This window comes from Lathyrus oleraceus, chromosome 7 (assembly GCF_024323335.1).
Source record: "Lathyrus oleraceus cultivar Zhongwan6 chromosome 7, CAAS_Psat_ZW6_1.0, whole genome shotgun sequence".
Taxonomy (NCBI): Eukaryota; Viridiplantae; Streptophyta; class Magnoliopsida; order Fabales; family Fabaceae; genus Lathyrus; species Lathyrus oleraceus.
Genome location: NC_066585.1, coordinates 531384984 through 531403972, shown reverse-complemented (window position 1 = coordinate 531403972; position 18989 = coordinate 531384984). Strand labels below are relative to the sequence as shown.

Here is an 18989-nt window from a genome sequence, read left to right as displayed (position 1 = left end):
CAACCTCCTGATTCTAGACGTTATATTTGGGTTGACCCCGAGCTTACAGGGACCGTTTCTGTTTATAGCTATGCAAAGAAAGTGAAAGATGCACAGATAGAAGTGGGCTCGTCTTCTGATTGACCGATTTTCCATATTGATGAGGGTAAAATAATTTATAGTTACAATGATGGGTGTGTCGCCCCTTTCTATGAATGTCTCTTTAATCGACTGAGGTTTAGGCTACCCTTAACTATTTTTGAAGAAGTTATTTTGAATAATTTGAGTATAGCCCTTTTCCAGCTTCATTCGTCCTCTTTTCCTCAAAATGTTCCAACATTAGTGTGGGTACCGAGGATTTGAGATATCCGTTAGAACTTTATTTAACTTGTTCTCTGGGTCCGTTTGTTTTGGCTTTTTTTAAAAATGATTTTTATAGTGTTATATATTTTAGTGTAAAAAAAATTTAAAAAGAAACTTTTCATAAAAGTTTCAAATGAAAATTTGGTTTGAATGGTTATTCTTAAAATGTTATTTTAGGTATTTCATCATTTTATCGAAACTTTTTTTGGATATCAAATTTTTAAAAAATCACTTAATTTTGAAGCTATTTCAAATAGCTTTTCATAAAAATCATTTTTAAGATACAACTTTTTGAAAAAATTGTGATTTTGACTATATTTTGATCTTCAATAATGTATACTTATATTATAGAATGAACAATTCAATCTTTTAATTTATAAAAAACAAACTAAGAAAAACTTATAATATTTTGAAATATATTTTTGTAGAATCCATTTTCAAAAATACACATATCATGCCCTTCAAAGGAATCCATTTATGGTCAGGGATCAATTTCTATCAGCCCGTCTACCTGAATGATCGGTGTTTATATAAATAGTTGGAATAACCTCAATGATAATTATATTTTGGTGATTCCTTTGAGTCTAGAGGCTAAATTATTTTTTTGCAAGGTTAGCAGTGAGGTTCTTGATCTTGCTTCTTCTTCCTCTCGATGCCAAGAGAGGGTTAGGAAATATTGGTTCTAGGACCATTTTAAACTGGATTTTGTTAAGTACTCGTTTGCTGATGATAAGCTGGCCCCGAATGAGGAGTCATTGGAAAAGGACCTGGTGACCTTCTGTGAATAATTAGGTTTTAAAAAGGGAAATAATCCCGAGAAGGTAGGGTCCATGAAGCAGCAAAGATGATTAATTAATTTTTGAACTATCTTGGACGCTTCAAATGCCAAGGAGAGGAGACGGCTTTTTGGTGAGAAGGGGAATTTGACTTTTTTATTTTATTTCAGGCACTAACAACCTTTCTTCGCATGTAGAATCTATGGCGTCCCACATGAAACTTTATGAGGGGAGGAAAGCAATGGATGATACGAGTGTTTCTAGGGCACTTCCTTCTTCTGGTCCATCAGACTCGACCAACGAGTAACAGTATGTGGTCATCATTGCCAAACAACCCTCTACCATTGTCGTTTCACAATTTGTCCTTCCTCCGTCGGGTCAAGCCAACAGAGGTGGGACGAGGAATGAGAGGTTGTACAATCTCTCCCTCTCTTCTGATGATGATCAAAACAAAAGGAGACGAGATAAATATCCAGCCGAAGAGGGTCCCGAAAAAAGAACAAATAGCTCTGACTCTAGAGCCACTAGGATTTCTCTTGAGGTTTCTAATGTGAAGTTTGCCAAACTTTTGTCCACCCTTTCTTCTCGGGTGCCTCAGACATCTCAAGGAGTGCGAAATTCTTTCTCAGAGTGAGATGCCGTAGATGTATAAGGTCTCTATAACACATGAAAAATGAAATTGGTGGCTGAGATGACATATCATTTGTTTTGTGGGGCTTCCTTGGTGACCTTGTCGGCTGTTGGTCGAGGTGAAATACTTGCCCCCGGTAATCTACCCAAAGAAAAGGAACATTGAAAGAGTAAGTATGATGCTTCCATTTGCAAGCAAATTTCTCTTCAAGAAAAGGTGCCAAGACTTCAAGCAGATCTAAAACGTTGTTAGGAAGTGGTTGAATGTTGGAAAACCGAGGCTTGTAAGCTTTCTAGTCTTTAGAAGGAACGAAAACCCATAGTGCGCCATCAGACTTGGTGACGGGTCGTCAACCTACTAGGGACCCTGGTTGAAAAGAGAAGGCTCTGGAAAAAGCTAATACTTCTACTGGGGGAGTCGTCTTCCCAAGTGATTGTTGCTCAGAATGCTCTAAAGGAGAAAAAAGAACTCGTCAGAGATTGGAGAAATATTATACTACCGTGTCGACAAAGGTGTCTAGGGTGTTCTTATTGCCTTTCACCAGGCGATCGAGCAATTTTAATTCCCTTCCCTAGGGTTGAGATTCCTTTGGAAAAGATGGACGAAAAAAAATATCATGAATAGTAAAATTGTCAGTGACAGTGAGAAAGCGATCGAGGACGGTGAAGATGATAGGGTGAAAAAATCTAGTGAGGATGCATAATCTGATGAAAAATCCCTTAAGGAAACGACATTTATAAATTTACCACTATTATTTAAGATAATCGTTATGTGCAACCTAATTTATCATTACGGTCACACGCCCCTAATTGAAAATAACATATTCACTATTACAACAATTGATTAACTAAGGGTCTTAATGTAATAATAAGTAAAATTATTTTAATAATGTGGCACTAAATGTGATGATATGGCGACAATATAAATTTGAAGATATTAATATATAATAATAAATAAATAGATTCTAATTGATTCATTTTCATCAATTTTCTCACTCATTCATTTATGTTTTAAAGTAAATTTAAATTTTAAATTAATTTTGTTTAAATTCTCTACATTTATTAAAAACAATAAAAATAGGATTGTTCATACTTTTACTAAGACAAACATATTTTATGCTAGACATGGTCTTTAAAATTTCACCTATTTGTATTGCTTCCCTTTTGCTTAATAATGTAATTTATATTTGTAAAAAAGAGAAACAAAGATAACCACTAGAGACAAAAGTAATTTCATCTTTCACACGTATGTTCGAGATTGTTTCTCTTTTCCACTTGTTTTCTTATCACAAGATCCTTAAATTCCGTCTAAATCTAGAACACTCCAAATCCTCCACGTATAGCAACACCTGTTACTCTCCCTGAGACATTCCACACACATTAATTTTATCATTGTCTCTACACATGTCACACTCCATAAATCACCATTCTCTCATCTTCTTCCTATAATAACGCAAAATCACACAACACAATCATCACAAAAACCAAGAAAGAAACAAAGAAAAAAATCCAAGAGACAAAAAATGGCTAGTGATGGAAGTCAAGAATTCAAGTTGGTATCACCAACAATAACAAACGAAGCCAGACTACCAAGACACTACACAGACGAAGGACAAGGAGCAAAGAAAAACATATCACCACCATTGGAATGGTACAACCTACCAGAGGGAACAAAAACTCTTGCTATCGTGGTTGAAGATATCGATGCACCCGAGCCAAACGAGCCTCTCGTGCCATGGACTCATTGGGTCGTGGTGAATATCCCTCCGACCGTGAAAGGATTGCCGGAGGGATTCTCTGGCAAAGAGGAGGAGATGGGTGGAGAGTATTCTAAGATGAAAGAAGGGAACAATGATTGGAAACAACCTGGTTGGCGTGGTCCTAGGTTGCCAAATCATGGTCATAGGTTGCAGTTTAAACTCTATGCTTTGGATGATGAGCTTCATCTTGGTAACAAGGTATATATATGCATATTTGTTAAATTTATTTTTGTTTATATAGTTTATTATTTTTGAAATCTGATGAATTAATTGTAGGTGACTAAGGAGAAAACTTTGGATGCTATAGAGGGGCATGTGCTTGGAGAATCAACCTTGATGGCTATTTACTAAATTATGTATCATTTTGAAATGTGAAATGAAATGAGAGAAGGGCTTTATCGAATCCCATAGCATTATAGTTTTGTGTAATTGCAAATTTGGAAGACATTACTAATAGGTTTTATTGTATGAACGATGTTATGTATTGTTAATGTTATTTATGTTGTCCCCAATATCAAGATTTCGTTGAATTTATTTAGATTTTCTCAAATAAAATGTGATATTAGCGTGTCTTTCAGTAAAGAGTGGACTGCGTTATAGACAGAGATTTATTTGTTGATAAATAGTGATCCTAAAAAATTGTATACATTGTTTATGATTTTTAGCACGTACATATATTGAATAAGTTTTCTACTGAAGTGTTTTCGAGGAAAGTCCCATGGAGGAAGTTAAGGCCCAAGAGAAAAAGATTATGTATGCCATAAGTGAAGTAAGAAAGTAGGAAGAAAAATTGAGAGATCTAAGAATATTCCTTGTAAGGACTCGCCAAGTTTGTTATTAGGTGAAGTACCATTTCCGTACATGAATAATAAGTTTCTGTTCACATAATTTGTTTTTTCTTACCATAAGTCCATAACTAACAAAATTCATAATAAATTGGTGATTTTCGTTGACCTTACCGCCTCCACATCAATGGTGTTGCGTGTTTTTCATAAGATGAAAAAGATGAAGGAAGAGATAATAAATTTTAACAAAATTTCCATTAATAAGTTTATTAACTGTCCCAGAACACTCAATAAATATAAATATAATTGTTGATAACTACTACATTATTATATATACAAATAATAATGTTACGTAGGCGAAATACTAAAATACTGAATTACCATCACCATTTGATTCAGGATTTAATTAATCAAAATTAATAATACCATTTGATTGCATACTTCTTATCAATCATCAATTTTAGAAGTTTGTTTATCTTGATCTTCAAATCCTACGGTAAATTCAGAAGTCAAACGGCTTGATATACAACCACATTACCTGCAATATGTTCAGTTTCACAGTTGGGTTGACAAAGCAACAATTGGTTGCTTCTTATAACATCAAGAAATAAGGCCTTCCAGATACTTAAACAAATATCTAAAAATACTTCTTCTGTCAATTCTGTCTCCACATCAATCAGAGTTTGAGTAATAATCACTACGCCAAAAATGAATTTTAACAGCGCATCTTAGACAGCGTTTTTAAAAGAAAGCGCTGTCTAAGGTTAAATTAAAAATGAAACACGGAAAATGTCCCAAAAACATAATGAAAGCGCTTTTTAATATAGACCTTAGTCAGCGCTTTTGATAAAGCGCTGTCTAAAGTCTTTAAATTAAAAAAAAAATTAAAACCAAAAGCGCTGTCTAGGGGGGGTTTAGAAAGCGCTTTTGGAAAGCGCTGTCTAAGGCATACCTCAGAAAGCGCTTTCCACAAAAGCGCTGTCTAAGGTCTAATTGAAATAATATTTCAGACTCCATTTCAATTTTCGCTCTCTGTTGTTTTCGCTCTCTGTTAACGTTCTTTTCTCTCTGCTACACTAACCCTACCTTCTCACTCTCGGCGGCAAAACAAATCCTTTCTTCTCACTCTCGGCGGCAAAACAAACCCTTTCTTCTCACTATACCGGCAGCGAAACAAACCTTCCTTCTCACTGTACCGGCGGTGCTCACGTATTTCTCACTGTAACCTTCCATAACCACACCTCGGTAAGTCTCTTTCTCAAACCCTAAATTGTTTGTAATTGATTTTTTCTTCTCAAACCCTAAACTATTCTACAAGCTTGTCTACAATGGCTGATTAATTGCTATATGTTGTTGTTGTTCTTAAATTCGAATAAAGTAGTGTGAATATTTATAAGAGAATGTTGTTCTTGAGAAGCTTAAGAGTGTTGTTCTTGTTCTTAAATTCTAGAGAATTTTGTTCTTATGAAATTTGAGTAGTGTTTATTTATTTATAACACTAGATATCATATTCAAACTAATTCTGGCTTGTTGAATAGTTTAGACATTTGAAATTGGCAGATTAATGATGGAAATTTGATGATGTTATAAGAGTGTTGAATAAGGATTGTTGGAACATAAATAGCTAGAAGTTTCCCCCAGGATTAATGAACAAGTAAAGGTAATTTGTATAAAAGCATGTTGTGGATAGTGTCACGGTTTCAAAATTTTGCAATCTTCAAAGATAAGACAGCATTCTCTGAAATTTTAGTCTACTATTTTTTCAAAATGAAAAGGAATAGAACTTTTTTTGCTTGTTGTGGCGGTGATGCGGTCTGCTGTGGCTGCAATGCGGTCTAGTTTGGTGGTGATGCAGTCCGAGCTAGATAAGACACCATGATTAGTGTTACGATTCCATGATTTACAATTTTATTTCCCGAGCTAGATTTTGCATAAAATCTTGATTTCCCGAACCTATCTGATAATGCATGATACTACCTTAGTTATGTATTTTCGTCTGGATTTATTGTTTACTTTAATAAGTAGGAAAACCATGGATAAAACATGGATCTGTGCCGATCGAATGACCAAAGAGTACGAGAGTGGGGTTTGGAATTCGTTAAGTATGCTGTTCAACACGCTGAAAACCCCAGACGAATGCATTGTCCTTGCTTGCGTTGTTGTTATATTGGTAAGGTTGACGCACATGGATTGAAATCGCATTTGCTGAGGCATGGAATTGATCAAAGTTATCAGTGTTGGATATTTCATGGTGAGAAAATTAACGAGAATGTTGAATCGAGTGGAAAAAGTAATACGACCTATGCTTCATACGACAAAGACACGGAAACATACGATTGTGATCGAGTTGAAGAGATTGTAGAAGCACTGGAAGAAGATCTTCATGATTGTCCTGAAATGTTTGAGAGGATGGTAAGCGATGCAGAGAAACCGTTGTACAAAGGTTGCACTAAATTCTCAAGACTTTCTGCGGTATTAAAGTTGTACAACTTAAAGGCGGGCAATGGATGGTCGGATAAAAGTTTCACAGAGTTGTTGGCCCTTATGAGAGAAATGCTACCGGATGTGTCATACCCCAAAATTTGCCCGTTGATATTACAAAGCATTTTCCAAGACCCTCTGACTTGTTCCGCAAGGCACTGATATCAAATGGACAAAAGCCCACTCACAACAGGCCCAATCCACAGGCGGCCCAAAATAGCTGGCTCGCTAGGCGAGCAGCTCCTTCGCCTAGCGAACATTGCATCATGTCACTCGCCCAGCGAAGCGTTGGATCCAGGAAAAAGCCCAGACCTAGTTTGCTCGCTAGGCGAGCAATTCCTTCGCCTAGCGAAGCTTGCGAGAATTTGAGGTTTTGGACCTCATTTTAAGCCCATTAGGTCACCCTTACCACTACTATAAATACCTACTCCTCTGCCACGAAAAGGACACACACGGAGACGGACGAAGACGGACGGAAACACACATCCAGAAGGAGAAACACCGAAACCCTGCTGATCCAAAGAGTTCAGAAGGCGGAAACCCTGAAGACCGCTTACCCGCTCCGAAGCTACCGCCGCCCAACTCAATCCGGCTCGCCAACTCAAGGTTGCAACTCGATTTGCAAACAGGTTTGCATCACTATTATCGCTTTAGTTTCTTAATTGGCATATGATATCACTTTAGGGTCTTAAGCTACCTATGATTATCACTTTGTATTCTTATTTTGCATGTGGTACCGCTTTAGTGTCGTAATTTGCATGTGATATCGTTTTGTACTCTCATTGGGCATATGGTACCACCTCATGTTCTTAATTTGTGGAGGATATTATAATTGAATTCATAAACACCTTGAAGTTTTGCATGAGAATTTAAAGGTGCTTGAATATTGTGAAACTGAACCATATAATTATGTGTTGGATGCCATAAGCCATGCTGCAGGTTGAGGTCATAATGTTCTCAAATTCCAAACCCGTGGCTGCTCGCTAGCTCATCGCTAGGCGAGCCTGCAGCGAGCCTTCGCTAGGCGAAGCAGAGGCGAACGGGACAGGGGCTGCTTTGTCTCTTTGTTGCCATTTTATGTTTACCTAATGATGATTCTGCATTATTTGGCTTAAATTCCTGGCTGTTATATTTATCTTATGATGCAATTTCCAATTGTATTTTACCTCGATGCTTTAATCCGTGTGTTCATGGTGTAAGGACTAGCATACTTCCGAAGAAATAGCCGGCTAGGTACTCCGCTTTATGCATGGGAAGCCTTCATGGAGATGGATTCTAAATTATTTCACTTTAATGTGAAGATTCATATTGATTGCCTAATTAATTTTAATGTAGTGATCCTTAATGTGTTGATTTTAATGTATCGATTTAATGCGGTATCACCATAATTACCTAATGAACTTAAAACATGGACTTTAAATAAATGATATCGGACCTCTCCTTATTACCCCACGATTACAATATTACGGTCATGTCCCGCGAATGTGGGGATATCCTTAACAAAGACCCTTCGGTAAAATCATCATAGTCCCTCGGACGTTGCCTTCGGAAATACGATTTTGTCCCTCGATGACCCTTCGGCGTAGCCTACGGTTAAATGATGATAGTCCCTTCAAATGCTAAGGTATCCTCACAACTGTTGCCTTCAATGACCTATCGATGACCCTACGATGATCCTTCCACATCCCAAGGATAAAACTACTTACTTCTCAATAGTAAGGACAGTTTTACCCTCATAAGGATAGGAAATGCCCGGAAAGACCTCGGACAGGTATAACCTTAATTGCTCGTTCATAACCTAAAAAATACTTTTCACACCCCACACATTTCAAACATCCTTTTTAGAAAATCACCACTTAGCATATATCCGTACTAGGATCATTGCCAAGTTATATTTTCTAAGCTATTTTCAAAATTAGACGAGATAATCACTTTGTATACATTCATGCAAGAATCATTACAAAGTTAAATTCTCATTTTCAAAACCTTTTTTATACATTTTTCAACCACCTTCTTTAACTAAAAAACATAAATGATTGAGCAATTAAGAGCCCATGGATAACCATGGATACAAAGGGTGCTTACCCCTTCCCTTTGTATAAAGTACCTCCCGAACCTAAGAATTAAAAATTAAGGTCTTTCCTGTTCTTTTCCGCCTTTCCTTATGGGATAAAAGAAAATTCGGTGGCGACTCTTGCTAACCGCGACATTGCGATTACAAATCCAAAAAAGTCCAGTTCACCGTATGACAGAACTGGCGACTCTGCTGGGGAGGATAAAGAGAGGTCCACCTTAAAAATCATTTATGTTTGAATTTGTTCTTTCGTTTTAAGGGATTGTCTGAGTGAAAGATCCTACACCCGGATCTAGTGTACCTTAGGTAAGTAGCAATAGATCATCGCGACTATCCGGCGTATACTGGAATGGTTAAAATGATAGCTACGGTTAATGTGGCGCTTTGGATGTCCTGATGTTCCTCATGTTTACTTGAGGAAAAATTTGGCGTTCGCGTGGTGTCATCAAAGCATTAACCAGACCTTTAGAACCCTAATTGACTTATCCTAGCCATTAGAAAGTAGTGAGATAACTGGCTTCGGTTCCGACTGAGGTTGGTTGAGACTCGATACTACACTCTTTGAGATTGGACTTTAGGGAAGCTTCGGTCAACCACTTGGTGTTGCACTGAAGTGGACTTAAAGGAAGGTCAATGATTTGAGATCCTTCTAGAACCCGGTTACTATTCTAGGACAGGTTGAACCAACCAAACTTCAGTGGGGAGGGTATTCACCTATGGAACTCATGCAAGCCTTAAAACCTAGGAATAATTGTTGTGTGACATGTCTGTGCTTACATAACATCATGACATCATAGCATCATAACATCATGGCATCATCATACTAACCATTTCAAGGACTTAGGAATTTAGCTTTGCTCTTTGAACAGGTTATGGCTTCCAGGAAGACTATCCGGATCAATCTTGTAACGATCTCTCCTCAACTCAAGGATTTGGTGTTAGAACTTCCCGATCATGCTCAGTTCAACAAGAAACATGGTCATCTTCTCAACTTAGTTACCACTGGTTTCAAAGAAGATATGATGAGAGTCCTATTCCAGTTCTTCGATCCTAAGCATCATTGCTTCACTTTCCCAGATTATCAGTTGGTACCCACATTAGAAGAATTCTCCCAGCTGCTGGGGATACCTATCGTGGAGCAAATACCTTTCAGTGGTTTAGAAAAGATGCCAAAATCTGAAGAAGTTGCCGCAGCTTTACACATGACAAAGTCTGACATTGAGACCAATTGGGTAACAAGGAGTGGAACGAAAGGTTTACTTGCCAAATTTCTGATAAGTAAGGCCCGAGAATTCCTAAAAGTTGTGAATGTCCATGATTTTAAAGATGTTGTAGCATTGCTAATCTATGGTTTGGTGCTATTCCCTAATCCGGACCAATTCATAGATGTGAATGCTATTAAGATATTCCTCACACATAATCCGGTGCCTACCTTGCTTGGAGATGTCTTGCATTCCCTTCACACTCGTACTATGAGGAGGCAAGGGACTCTCATGTGCTGCGTACCTTTGTTGTCTAGGTGGTTTATTTCGCACCTCCCTCAATCAGTCTTGAAGAATGATCGAAATCTGAAATGGTCTCAAAGGATAATGGCACTCTCCCATTCAGACATCCGTTGGTGTTCCAATCTCAGAGAAAACGTCACCCTCATCGACCGTTGTGGAGAATTCCCTAATGTACCACTCTTGGGGATAAGGGGAGGTATTACTTATAATCCTGCCTTAGCCCTACGTCAGTTTGGGCATGCTCGAAGAGATGGTCCACATGAAATGATTATTCAAGGTACAGTGTTTGACTATGACAATGACTCTCAAGGTCTCCGCCAAAGGTTTGTACGAGCTTGGGGCATGGTGAAGAGAAGCACTTTAGGAAAGAAAAATTCTATTCCTATGGAGCCTTATCTCAGATGGGTACGCGCCAGAGCTCGTGAGCTCGTCATGCCATATCCTGCAGTCGGACCATTGATTGTTGAATCAGAGGCCGAAGGAGCTACTTCCCAGATCATTCCTTATCCAGATATGCCTACTGATGTTGAGGAATTGAAAAGATCCTGGACCCAGTTGAGAGAAGAGAGAGATACTTTCGAAGCTCAGTTCAATGCAGAAAGGAAGAAAGTGTTAGAGCTCACCAGTCAGCTTAATGAGGAACGAAGACTCAATGCATATCTTCGCCCAAAAAGAAGTCGCCCCTGGGAGACTTGAGCTTTCATTGTATTTTTATTATTCCTGTTGTAATGAACGTGAAAAAAGTAGCAATAAACATTTCTCTCTTGTTGGTGATTTACGCAAAGTTAAATTCCAAAAGTCCTTGAAAACATTTCATACATTGCATCGCATAACACAACATTGCATAACAGGTATTCCATAGGACCATATTCTCACGGTCTGCCTCTTAAACAGAAAAATGGATCTCGAACAGACTGTCAAAGATCTCCAGACTCAGAATGCTCAATTCAAGGAGATGATGCTGAGCTTATCCAAGGGGCAGGAGGAGCTGAAGGCTCTCTTGGCTGAAAAGAAGAAAGACAAGAAAGTTGTGAGCTTCATTAACCCGGGCCGAAGGCGTAAAGGACAGGCTACGAGAATCAAATTTGGAATCCCGAATGGCCCGGAAGATGGGGCGGAAAATGATTCAGAGGAGGAGAATGTTGATTTCTCTAACCCTGAGGATGACGATGAAGAGTATGAAAATGAACAGTACTCTCCAAGGGAAGATAAGTATAAATTGCTGGAGGAACGCATGCTAGCCATGGAGGGTCAGAAGACACCTGGTCTGGATTTCGAAAGTTTGGGTCTGGTCTCCGATGTGACCATTCCTCGCAAATTCAAAATCCCCACTTTCACTAAGTACGACGGTGCATCCTGTCCTCAGATGCATTTAAGGGCTTATGTGAGAAAAATTCAGCCGCATACCACTGATAAGAAACTGTGGATCCACTTCTTCCAAGAAAGTCTGTCTGGCACTCAGTTGGAATGGTATTACCAGCTCGAGAGCTCTGACATCCGCACCTGGACTGATTTAGCCACAGCATTTTATAAACAGTACCAGTATAATTCTGAGCTAGCACCTACTCGGTTACAGTTGCAGAATATGGCTATGGGATCCAAAGAAAGCTTCAAAGAGTATGCTCAGAAATGGAGAGATTTGGCCGGCAGGGTCAAACCCCCTATGACTGACCGAGAATTAGTAGACCTGTTCATGGGTACCCTGACTGGCCCATTCTATAGCCACTTACTGGGGAGTTCTTCATCAGGCTTCACTGAACTTATACTGACAGGTGAACGGGTGGAGAGCGGCATTCGAAGTGGAAAGTTACAGGCAGCTACTTCTACAAGCAGTAAAAAGTCCTATCATGGGAAGAATGAGTCAAATGCTGTGTACGGTCAAAAGAATCACAATAAGAAAAATGGTGACCACGCCGTTGGAGCAGTGACAATCGCTGCCCCGCCAGCTCAAAACTTCCAGCAAAGACAAGACAGACCAAGAAGGCAGTTTACCAAGCTCAATATGACTTTAGCACAAGCACTGCAAAGCATGCTGAAGGTAAATTTAATCACTCTCAGAGGTCCTCCTGCAAATGTCAACACTGCTTCGCCTCGTTATAATCCCAATGCCAGGTGTGCATATCACTCCGATAGCCCCGGGCATGATACAAACGATTGTTGGCTGTTGAAGAATAAGATTCAGGACATGATCGACGCTGGGGAAATTGAGTTCGAGCCTCCGGAGACTCCTAATGTCATCACCGCTCCTATGCCTAACCATGACAAGACTGTTAATGCTATGGATGACGATTCTCACATTTCCAATGTGACGGACTTAACATCTCCTCTCCCGATCATAAAGAGGAATTTATTGCAAGCTGGTTTATTTCCAGGTTGCACTGAAGATTGCAATCTCTGCATACTCCGGCCCGAGGACTGTTTGAAATTGAAGAACGGTATTCAACGGCTGATGGACGATCGTACAATTCTCTTTGAAAGGGTTTCTAAGACGGAAAACCCTATTGAAGAAGTATCTGTGATTGCGAGGTCCAAGATTCCAGTGAAGATTACTGCTCCCAGAATATCTGTGAAGATTATTGCTGAGCCCAGGGTAGCTCCTCTAATCATCACTGCCCCTGGCCCAGTACCATATTCTTCAAGCAAAGCCATCCCGTGGAACTATGGAGGTGATATTTACATCCATGGCGTAAAGCAAGTTGGTGATTCTGCTAATCCTAATGACATTGTTGGGACTAGTAAAGTTACTCGAAGCGGAAGGATCTTCTCTCCAGAGATCTCACCTCCAGTTCCCGAAAACCGAGGAAAGGAACCGGTCAACCCTTCCCCGTCAGAGGCACCGATTGAAGCTACTACTGAAGACGTTGCCAAACGAGAAATGGAAGAAGTGTTGAAAATCATCCGCAAGAGCGATTTTGATGTAGTGGAACAATTGGGGCATACTCCGTCTAAAATCTCAATGTTGTCCTTGTTATTATCCTCTGAATCCCATGCCAATGCATTGATGAAATTCTTGAAGACCGCTCATGTGCCTCAAGAAACATCCGTCGATCAATTCGAACATTATGTTGCTAATTTGACTGTTGACAATGGCCTAGGCTTTTCCGATGCTGACCTGACGCCAGCAGGAAAGAATCACAATAAAGCTCTGCATATCTCCATCGAGTGTGAGGGGATCACCCTGGCTCACGTGTTGATCGACAACGGCTCTTCCTTGAATGTGCTCCCGAAAGCTGTACTCGATAAATTTGACTACAAAGGCATTGAACTGAAACCTAGTGATGTTGTGGTGCGTGCTTACGATGGTGCGAAGAGTGTTGTCTATGGTGAAGTGGTTCTCCCTATCAAGATAGGACCTCAAGTCTTCAACACTACCTTTCACGTGATGGACATTCGTCCCGCCTACTCCTGCTTGTTGGGGCGCCCTTAGATCCATGGGGCAGGTGCGGTAGCTTCGTCGCTTCATCAAAAGCTGAAGTATCCAATAGCAGGCATGGTTGTCACTGTATGTGGAGAAGAAGAGTATATTGTCAGTAGTGTGCAAGCCTTCAAATACGTCGAGATGGATGGTGAATTCTTTGAGACTCCTTCTCAGTCATTTGAAGTGGTTCCTCCACCCAGTCCTGTCCTTAAGCCAACTCCCCTTGTGCCCAAGGTTGTTCGTGCTCCCCCTGTCATGATCTCTCTGAAAGATGCTCAAGCCGCGATTGAAAATGGTGATCGTGCTGGTTGGGGTCAACTGATCAATGTACCGTACAAGTCTGATAAAGCTGGCCTGGGGTTTAACTCTGGAAAGATAATCAAAAATCAGATTAATGCTATGGAAGATGCTGATAGTGATTGCGACTTGGATAGCTGGATTTTCCCAACAATTGGCGACGAACTCAATAATTGGAAGGCTGAAGACACTATCCCGATCTCCTTTAGTCAGGAGTAATTGTTATTGTCCATTTAGTATTGCAAATCTTTAATTTTTCAATTGAACTTCTTAAAGCATTGTGTCTACGCCCGGGGCACAATAGCTAATTTGTTAAGGGTTTTGTCATTTCATAAGCATATTCATATTCAATAAATCAATGGACTTTTTCGCATTCAAATATTGCGCTCTTTATTTTTCCTGTCGTCTTTCAAACAAGCTATGCTTTCTTACACACACTCACGTAACAAATTGCAGATCCGTATCCACTCTGGATCCTATTGATAATAATTCCGCTACTGTTCATTATGACTTTGAAAATCCAATCTACCAAGCCGAAGATGGAAGTGAGGAAGATTGTGAAGTCCCTGGAGAGCTTGCCAGACTATTACTGCAAGAGGAAAGGACTATACAGCCGCATAAAGAGTCCCTCGAAATTGTAAATCTGGGTACTGAGGTAAACAGAAAAGAAGTCAAAATAGGAGCAGATTTGGAAAACAGTGTCAAAGAAAGACTGATTCGGATGTTACATGACTATGTAGAGGTTTTCGCCTGGTCTTATGAAGACATGCCAGGATTGGATACTGACATAGTAGTGCATCGGCTGCCTACGAAGGAAGACTGCCGTCCTGTCAAGCAAAAGGTTCGCCGCATGCGTCCTGAAATGTCTGAGAAAATCAAAGCCGAGGTTATGAAACAATTCAATGCCGGTTTCCTAGCCGTTACTTCTTATCCTCAATGGGTTGCCAATGTGGTGCCAGTGCCAAAGAAGGATGGTAAGGTGCGAATGTGCGTAGATTACAGAGATTTGAATAAAGCAAGCCCCAAAGATGACTTTCCACTCCCGCACATTGATGTTCTGGTAGATAAACACCGCTCAACACAAAGTATTCTCATTCATGGATGGATTCTCGGGTTATAACCAGATTAAGATGGCACCTGAGGACATGGAGAAAACTACGTTTGTGACGCAATGGGGCACTTTCTGTTACAAAGTAATGCCATTCGGTCTAAAGAACGCCGGGGCAACGTACCAGCGTGCTATGGTGGTTTTGTTCCATGATATGATCCATCATGAGATAGAAGTATATGTGGATGACATGATAGCTAGATCTCATACTGAAGAAGAACATCTCGACCATTTATACAAACTGTTCGAGAGGTTGAAGAAGTACAAGTTGAGATTGAATCCGAGCAAATGCACTTTTGGAGTAAGATCCGGTAAACTCCTGGGCTTTATTGTCAGCGGTAAAGGAATTGAGGTTGACCCAGCTAAAGTGAGAGCTATTCAAGAAATGCCAGTTCCCCGTACGGAGAAAGAGGTCAGAGGTTTCTTGGGACGCTTGAACTACATTGCTCGATTTATCTCCCACTTGACCGCTACCTGTAAACCCATCTTCAAATTACTGAGGAAGAATCAAGAGATGATATGGAATGACGAATGCCAAGAAGCTTTTGACAAAATCAAGAAGTACCTCCAGGAACCTCCGATTCTGATACCACCAGTTGAAGGAAGACCTCTAATCATGTATTTGACCGTGTTAGAAAATTCAATGGGGTGCGTATTGGGGCAACATGACGAGTCTGGTCGAAAAGAGCATGCCATATACTACCTGAGCAAAAAGTTTACCGACTGTGAAACAAGATACTCACTGCTCGAGAGAACTTGCTGTGCTTTGGCCTGGGCTGCTCGCCGACTAAGACAGTATATGTTGAATCAGACCACTTTGTTGATTTCTAAGATGGATCCTATCAAATACATATTTGAGAAACCCGCCCTCTCCGGAAGAATAGCAAGATGGCAGATGATTTTAACAGAGTATGATATCCAGTATACCACCCAAAAAGCAATCAAAGGAAGCGTGCTAGCTGATCATTTGGCTCATCAGGCAGTGAATGATTATCAGTCTATGAATTTTGAGTTCCCAGATGAGGATGTCATGCTTGTTACTGATTATGAAGAACCTGGACCAGAGGAAGGACCCGAAGTGGGATCCCGATGGACTATGGTTTTTGATGGATCGTCTAACGCATTGGGCAACGGTATTGGCGTCGTGATCATTTCCCCCAAGGGTGGCCATACGCCTTTCACCGCTAGACTATGTTTTGAATGCACCAACAATATGGCTGAGTATGAAGCGTGTATTTTGGGACTCAGAGCTGCTATAGACCTAAGAATCAAGTTCTTGAAGGTGTACGGAGACTCAGCCTTGGTAATCAGTCAGGTCAAAGGAGAATGGGACACTAAACATCCGAATCTCATCCCTTATCGAGAACGGGTGTTGACATTAATCCCATACTTTGAGGAGATCACATTCGAATATATTCCACGAGAGGAGAACCAGTTGGCAGACGCATTAGCTACCATGTCATCTATGTTCAGAGTCAGATGGGACAATGAAGCTCCCCGGATTACCATTGAACGACTAGACGAACCAGCATATTGTTATGAACTTAACGCTGATGAAGTAGAAGAGAAGCCTTGGTACCACGAGATAAAAAGATATTTAGAAGCTCAAGAATACCCTGAAGGGGCATCCATCAATGACAGGAAATTTCTGAGGAAGTTCTCCGCTAAATTCTTTTTGAGTAATGGAATATTGTACAAACGTAACCATGATTCGACTTTGCTTCGCTGTGTGGATAGAAAGGAATCAGAGAAGATTATGGAAGACATGCACGACGGTATCTTTGGGACTCATTCTAGTGGACATACAATGGCCAAGAAGATTCTGAGGTCAGGGTATTATTGGTCTACCATGGAAACTGATTGCCACCATCACTCCAGAACTTGTCATAAGTGCCAGATCTATGCGGATAAAGTACATGTGCCTCCTGCTCCATTAAACGTGTTGACCGCGCCGTGGCCCTTTGCAATGTGGGGCATCGATATGATTGGAGAGATTAAACCTACGGCTTCTAATGGACATCGCTTCATTCTCGTCGCTATTGATTACTTCACGAAGTGGGTAGAGGCAGCCTCCTTCGCTTCTGTCACCAAGAATGTGGTGGCACGGTTCATCAAGAATAGTCTTATTTGTCGGTATGGCATCCCTGAAAGAATCATCACTGACAATGGTACTAATTTGAATAACAAGATGATTACTGAACTCTGCATGCAGTTCAAAATTAAGCATCATAATTCTTCTCCGTACCGGCCAAAGATGAATGGCGCCGTGGAGGCTGCTAATAAGAACATCAAGAAGATCATACAAAAGATGACAGTAACGTACAAAGACTGGCATGAGATGTTACCATTTGCTCTCCATGGTTATCGCACTTCAGTACGCACTTCGACAGGGGCAACTCCTTTCTCTTTAGTCTACGGAGCGGAAGCTGTTTTACCAGTGGAAGTCCAGATTCCTTCTCTAAGAATCATGAAAGAGGCGGGCTTAGACGAAGATGAATGGATTCAGACTCGACTCGATCAAATAAACTTGATTGACGAGAAGAGACTTGCGGCTGTTTGTCACGGGCAGATATACCAGAAGCGCATGACCCAAGCATTTAATAAAAGAGTCAAGAGACAGGTATATCAGGTAGGCGACTTGGTGATCAAGCGTATCATTCTACCACAAGGTGACCCCAGAGGCAAGTGGACTCCCACATACGAAGGGCCATTCGTGGTTAAGAAGGTATTCTCTGGTGGAGCCATGATACTTGCTACAATGGATGGCGAAGACTTCCCGCATCCTGTGAACGCAGACATAGTTAAAAAATACTACGCATAAAAGAGACCCGCTAGGTCGACGTACCTAGGCAAAAGTAAGGGCATCCCGGCGAACCAAAAGGGTTCGGGCAAAAATTAGGGATAAATATATAAAGACGTATACCCGGCAAGTCGAAAACCTGAAAAGGCGGCTTGGGCAAAAAGGGGTATCCCGGTGGACTGAAAACCTGAAAAGGCAGTCCAGGCAAAAATTAGGGATTAAAGCATATGACTATGTCCCGTTCTCTGTCAGCTTCAACCAAGTTCCAGGGACTGAACAAGCCAATCACTTCTATCCGACAGCAGGAGATGAGATGCTTGAAGACATAATGACAGTGGTGGAATTAGAATCGATAGGACTTTTTCTGCATAGCTTTCTCTTTTTCTTGACAATTTCCTCTTACTAGGATTTCCGTCTCCTTGTACTCAAATTGCCTATTTATAGGCCCTATTTCAACATCAATACAATTTCATTTCCAAAAAGATGCTTTTGTTTTTACCTTTTCTGTTTTGATTTGCGTAAACGTCCATTGATTTAATTTGAATTGACTTATGCACTTGAATATGATTGATGTTTACCAAAAATGCATGCCTAAAATAGCAATAGCAATTACTACACGACTTCAGGGTCGAGGAGAAGGTCTAATCGCGCTTCCCCAGGGAGTCCGTTGCTAATCCGATTCCCCAGCAACGCCAGTTATTCCCCAGAAGAGGTCGGCACCACCAGACAGACAGGTCATCTCTTCCATCCCCAGCCAGGCCCCGTTGGGACAGAACCCAAATCCCCAGCTAAGGAAGGGCCATCAATACCAATGTCTCCGACCAGCAGACTGAGATCTATCTCCCCAGTAGTGTCCCCTGGAAGAACGTTTCAGACACATAGTGCACTCATTTCACATCACATACCTACATACAATTTTCATTCCGCATCATATACATTACATCATTTCATAATATATACATGCATACCAGGTTCGCAAGTATAAAACATCTCATGCATCATGACATTGCATG

The 18989-nt window shown here is 40.5% G+C and overlaps 1 protein-coding gene across 1 annotated transcript; it reads left to right on the top strand.

Annotated features, from left to right (window-relative positions):
• Nucleotides 1-3090: 3090 nt before the first annotated feature.
• Nucleotides 3091-4020, top strand: LOC127106554 (uncharacterized). The gene is made up of 2 exons (XM_051043836.1): nt 3091-3706; nt 3785-4020. The coding sequence occupies exons 1-2, from the start codon at nt 3272-3274 to the stop codon at nt 3857-3859; spliced, it is 510 nt and encodes a 169-aa protein (XP_050899793.1). The 5' UTR covers nt 3091-3271; the 3' UTR covers nt 3860-4020.
• Nucleotides 4021-18989: the final 14969 nt, after the last annotated feature.

What these genes read in the sequence shown, in the direction of transcription:
- LOC127106554 (XM_051043836.1), top strand. Translation starts at nt 3,272, where the DNA reads ATGGCTAGTGATGGAAGTCAAGAATTCAAGTTGGTATCACCAACAATA. An exon ending in AGCTTCATCTTGGTAACAAG is followed by an intron (nt 3,707 to 3,784) that starts GTATATATATGC and finishes AATTAATTGTAG; the next exon opens with GTGACTAAGGAGAAAACTTT.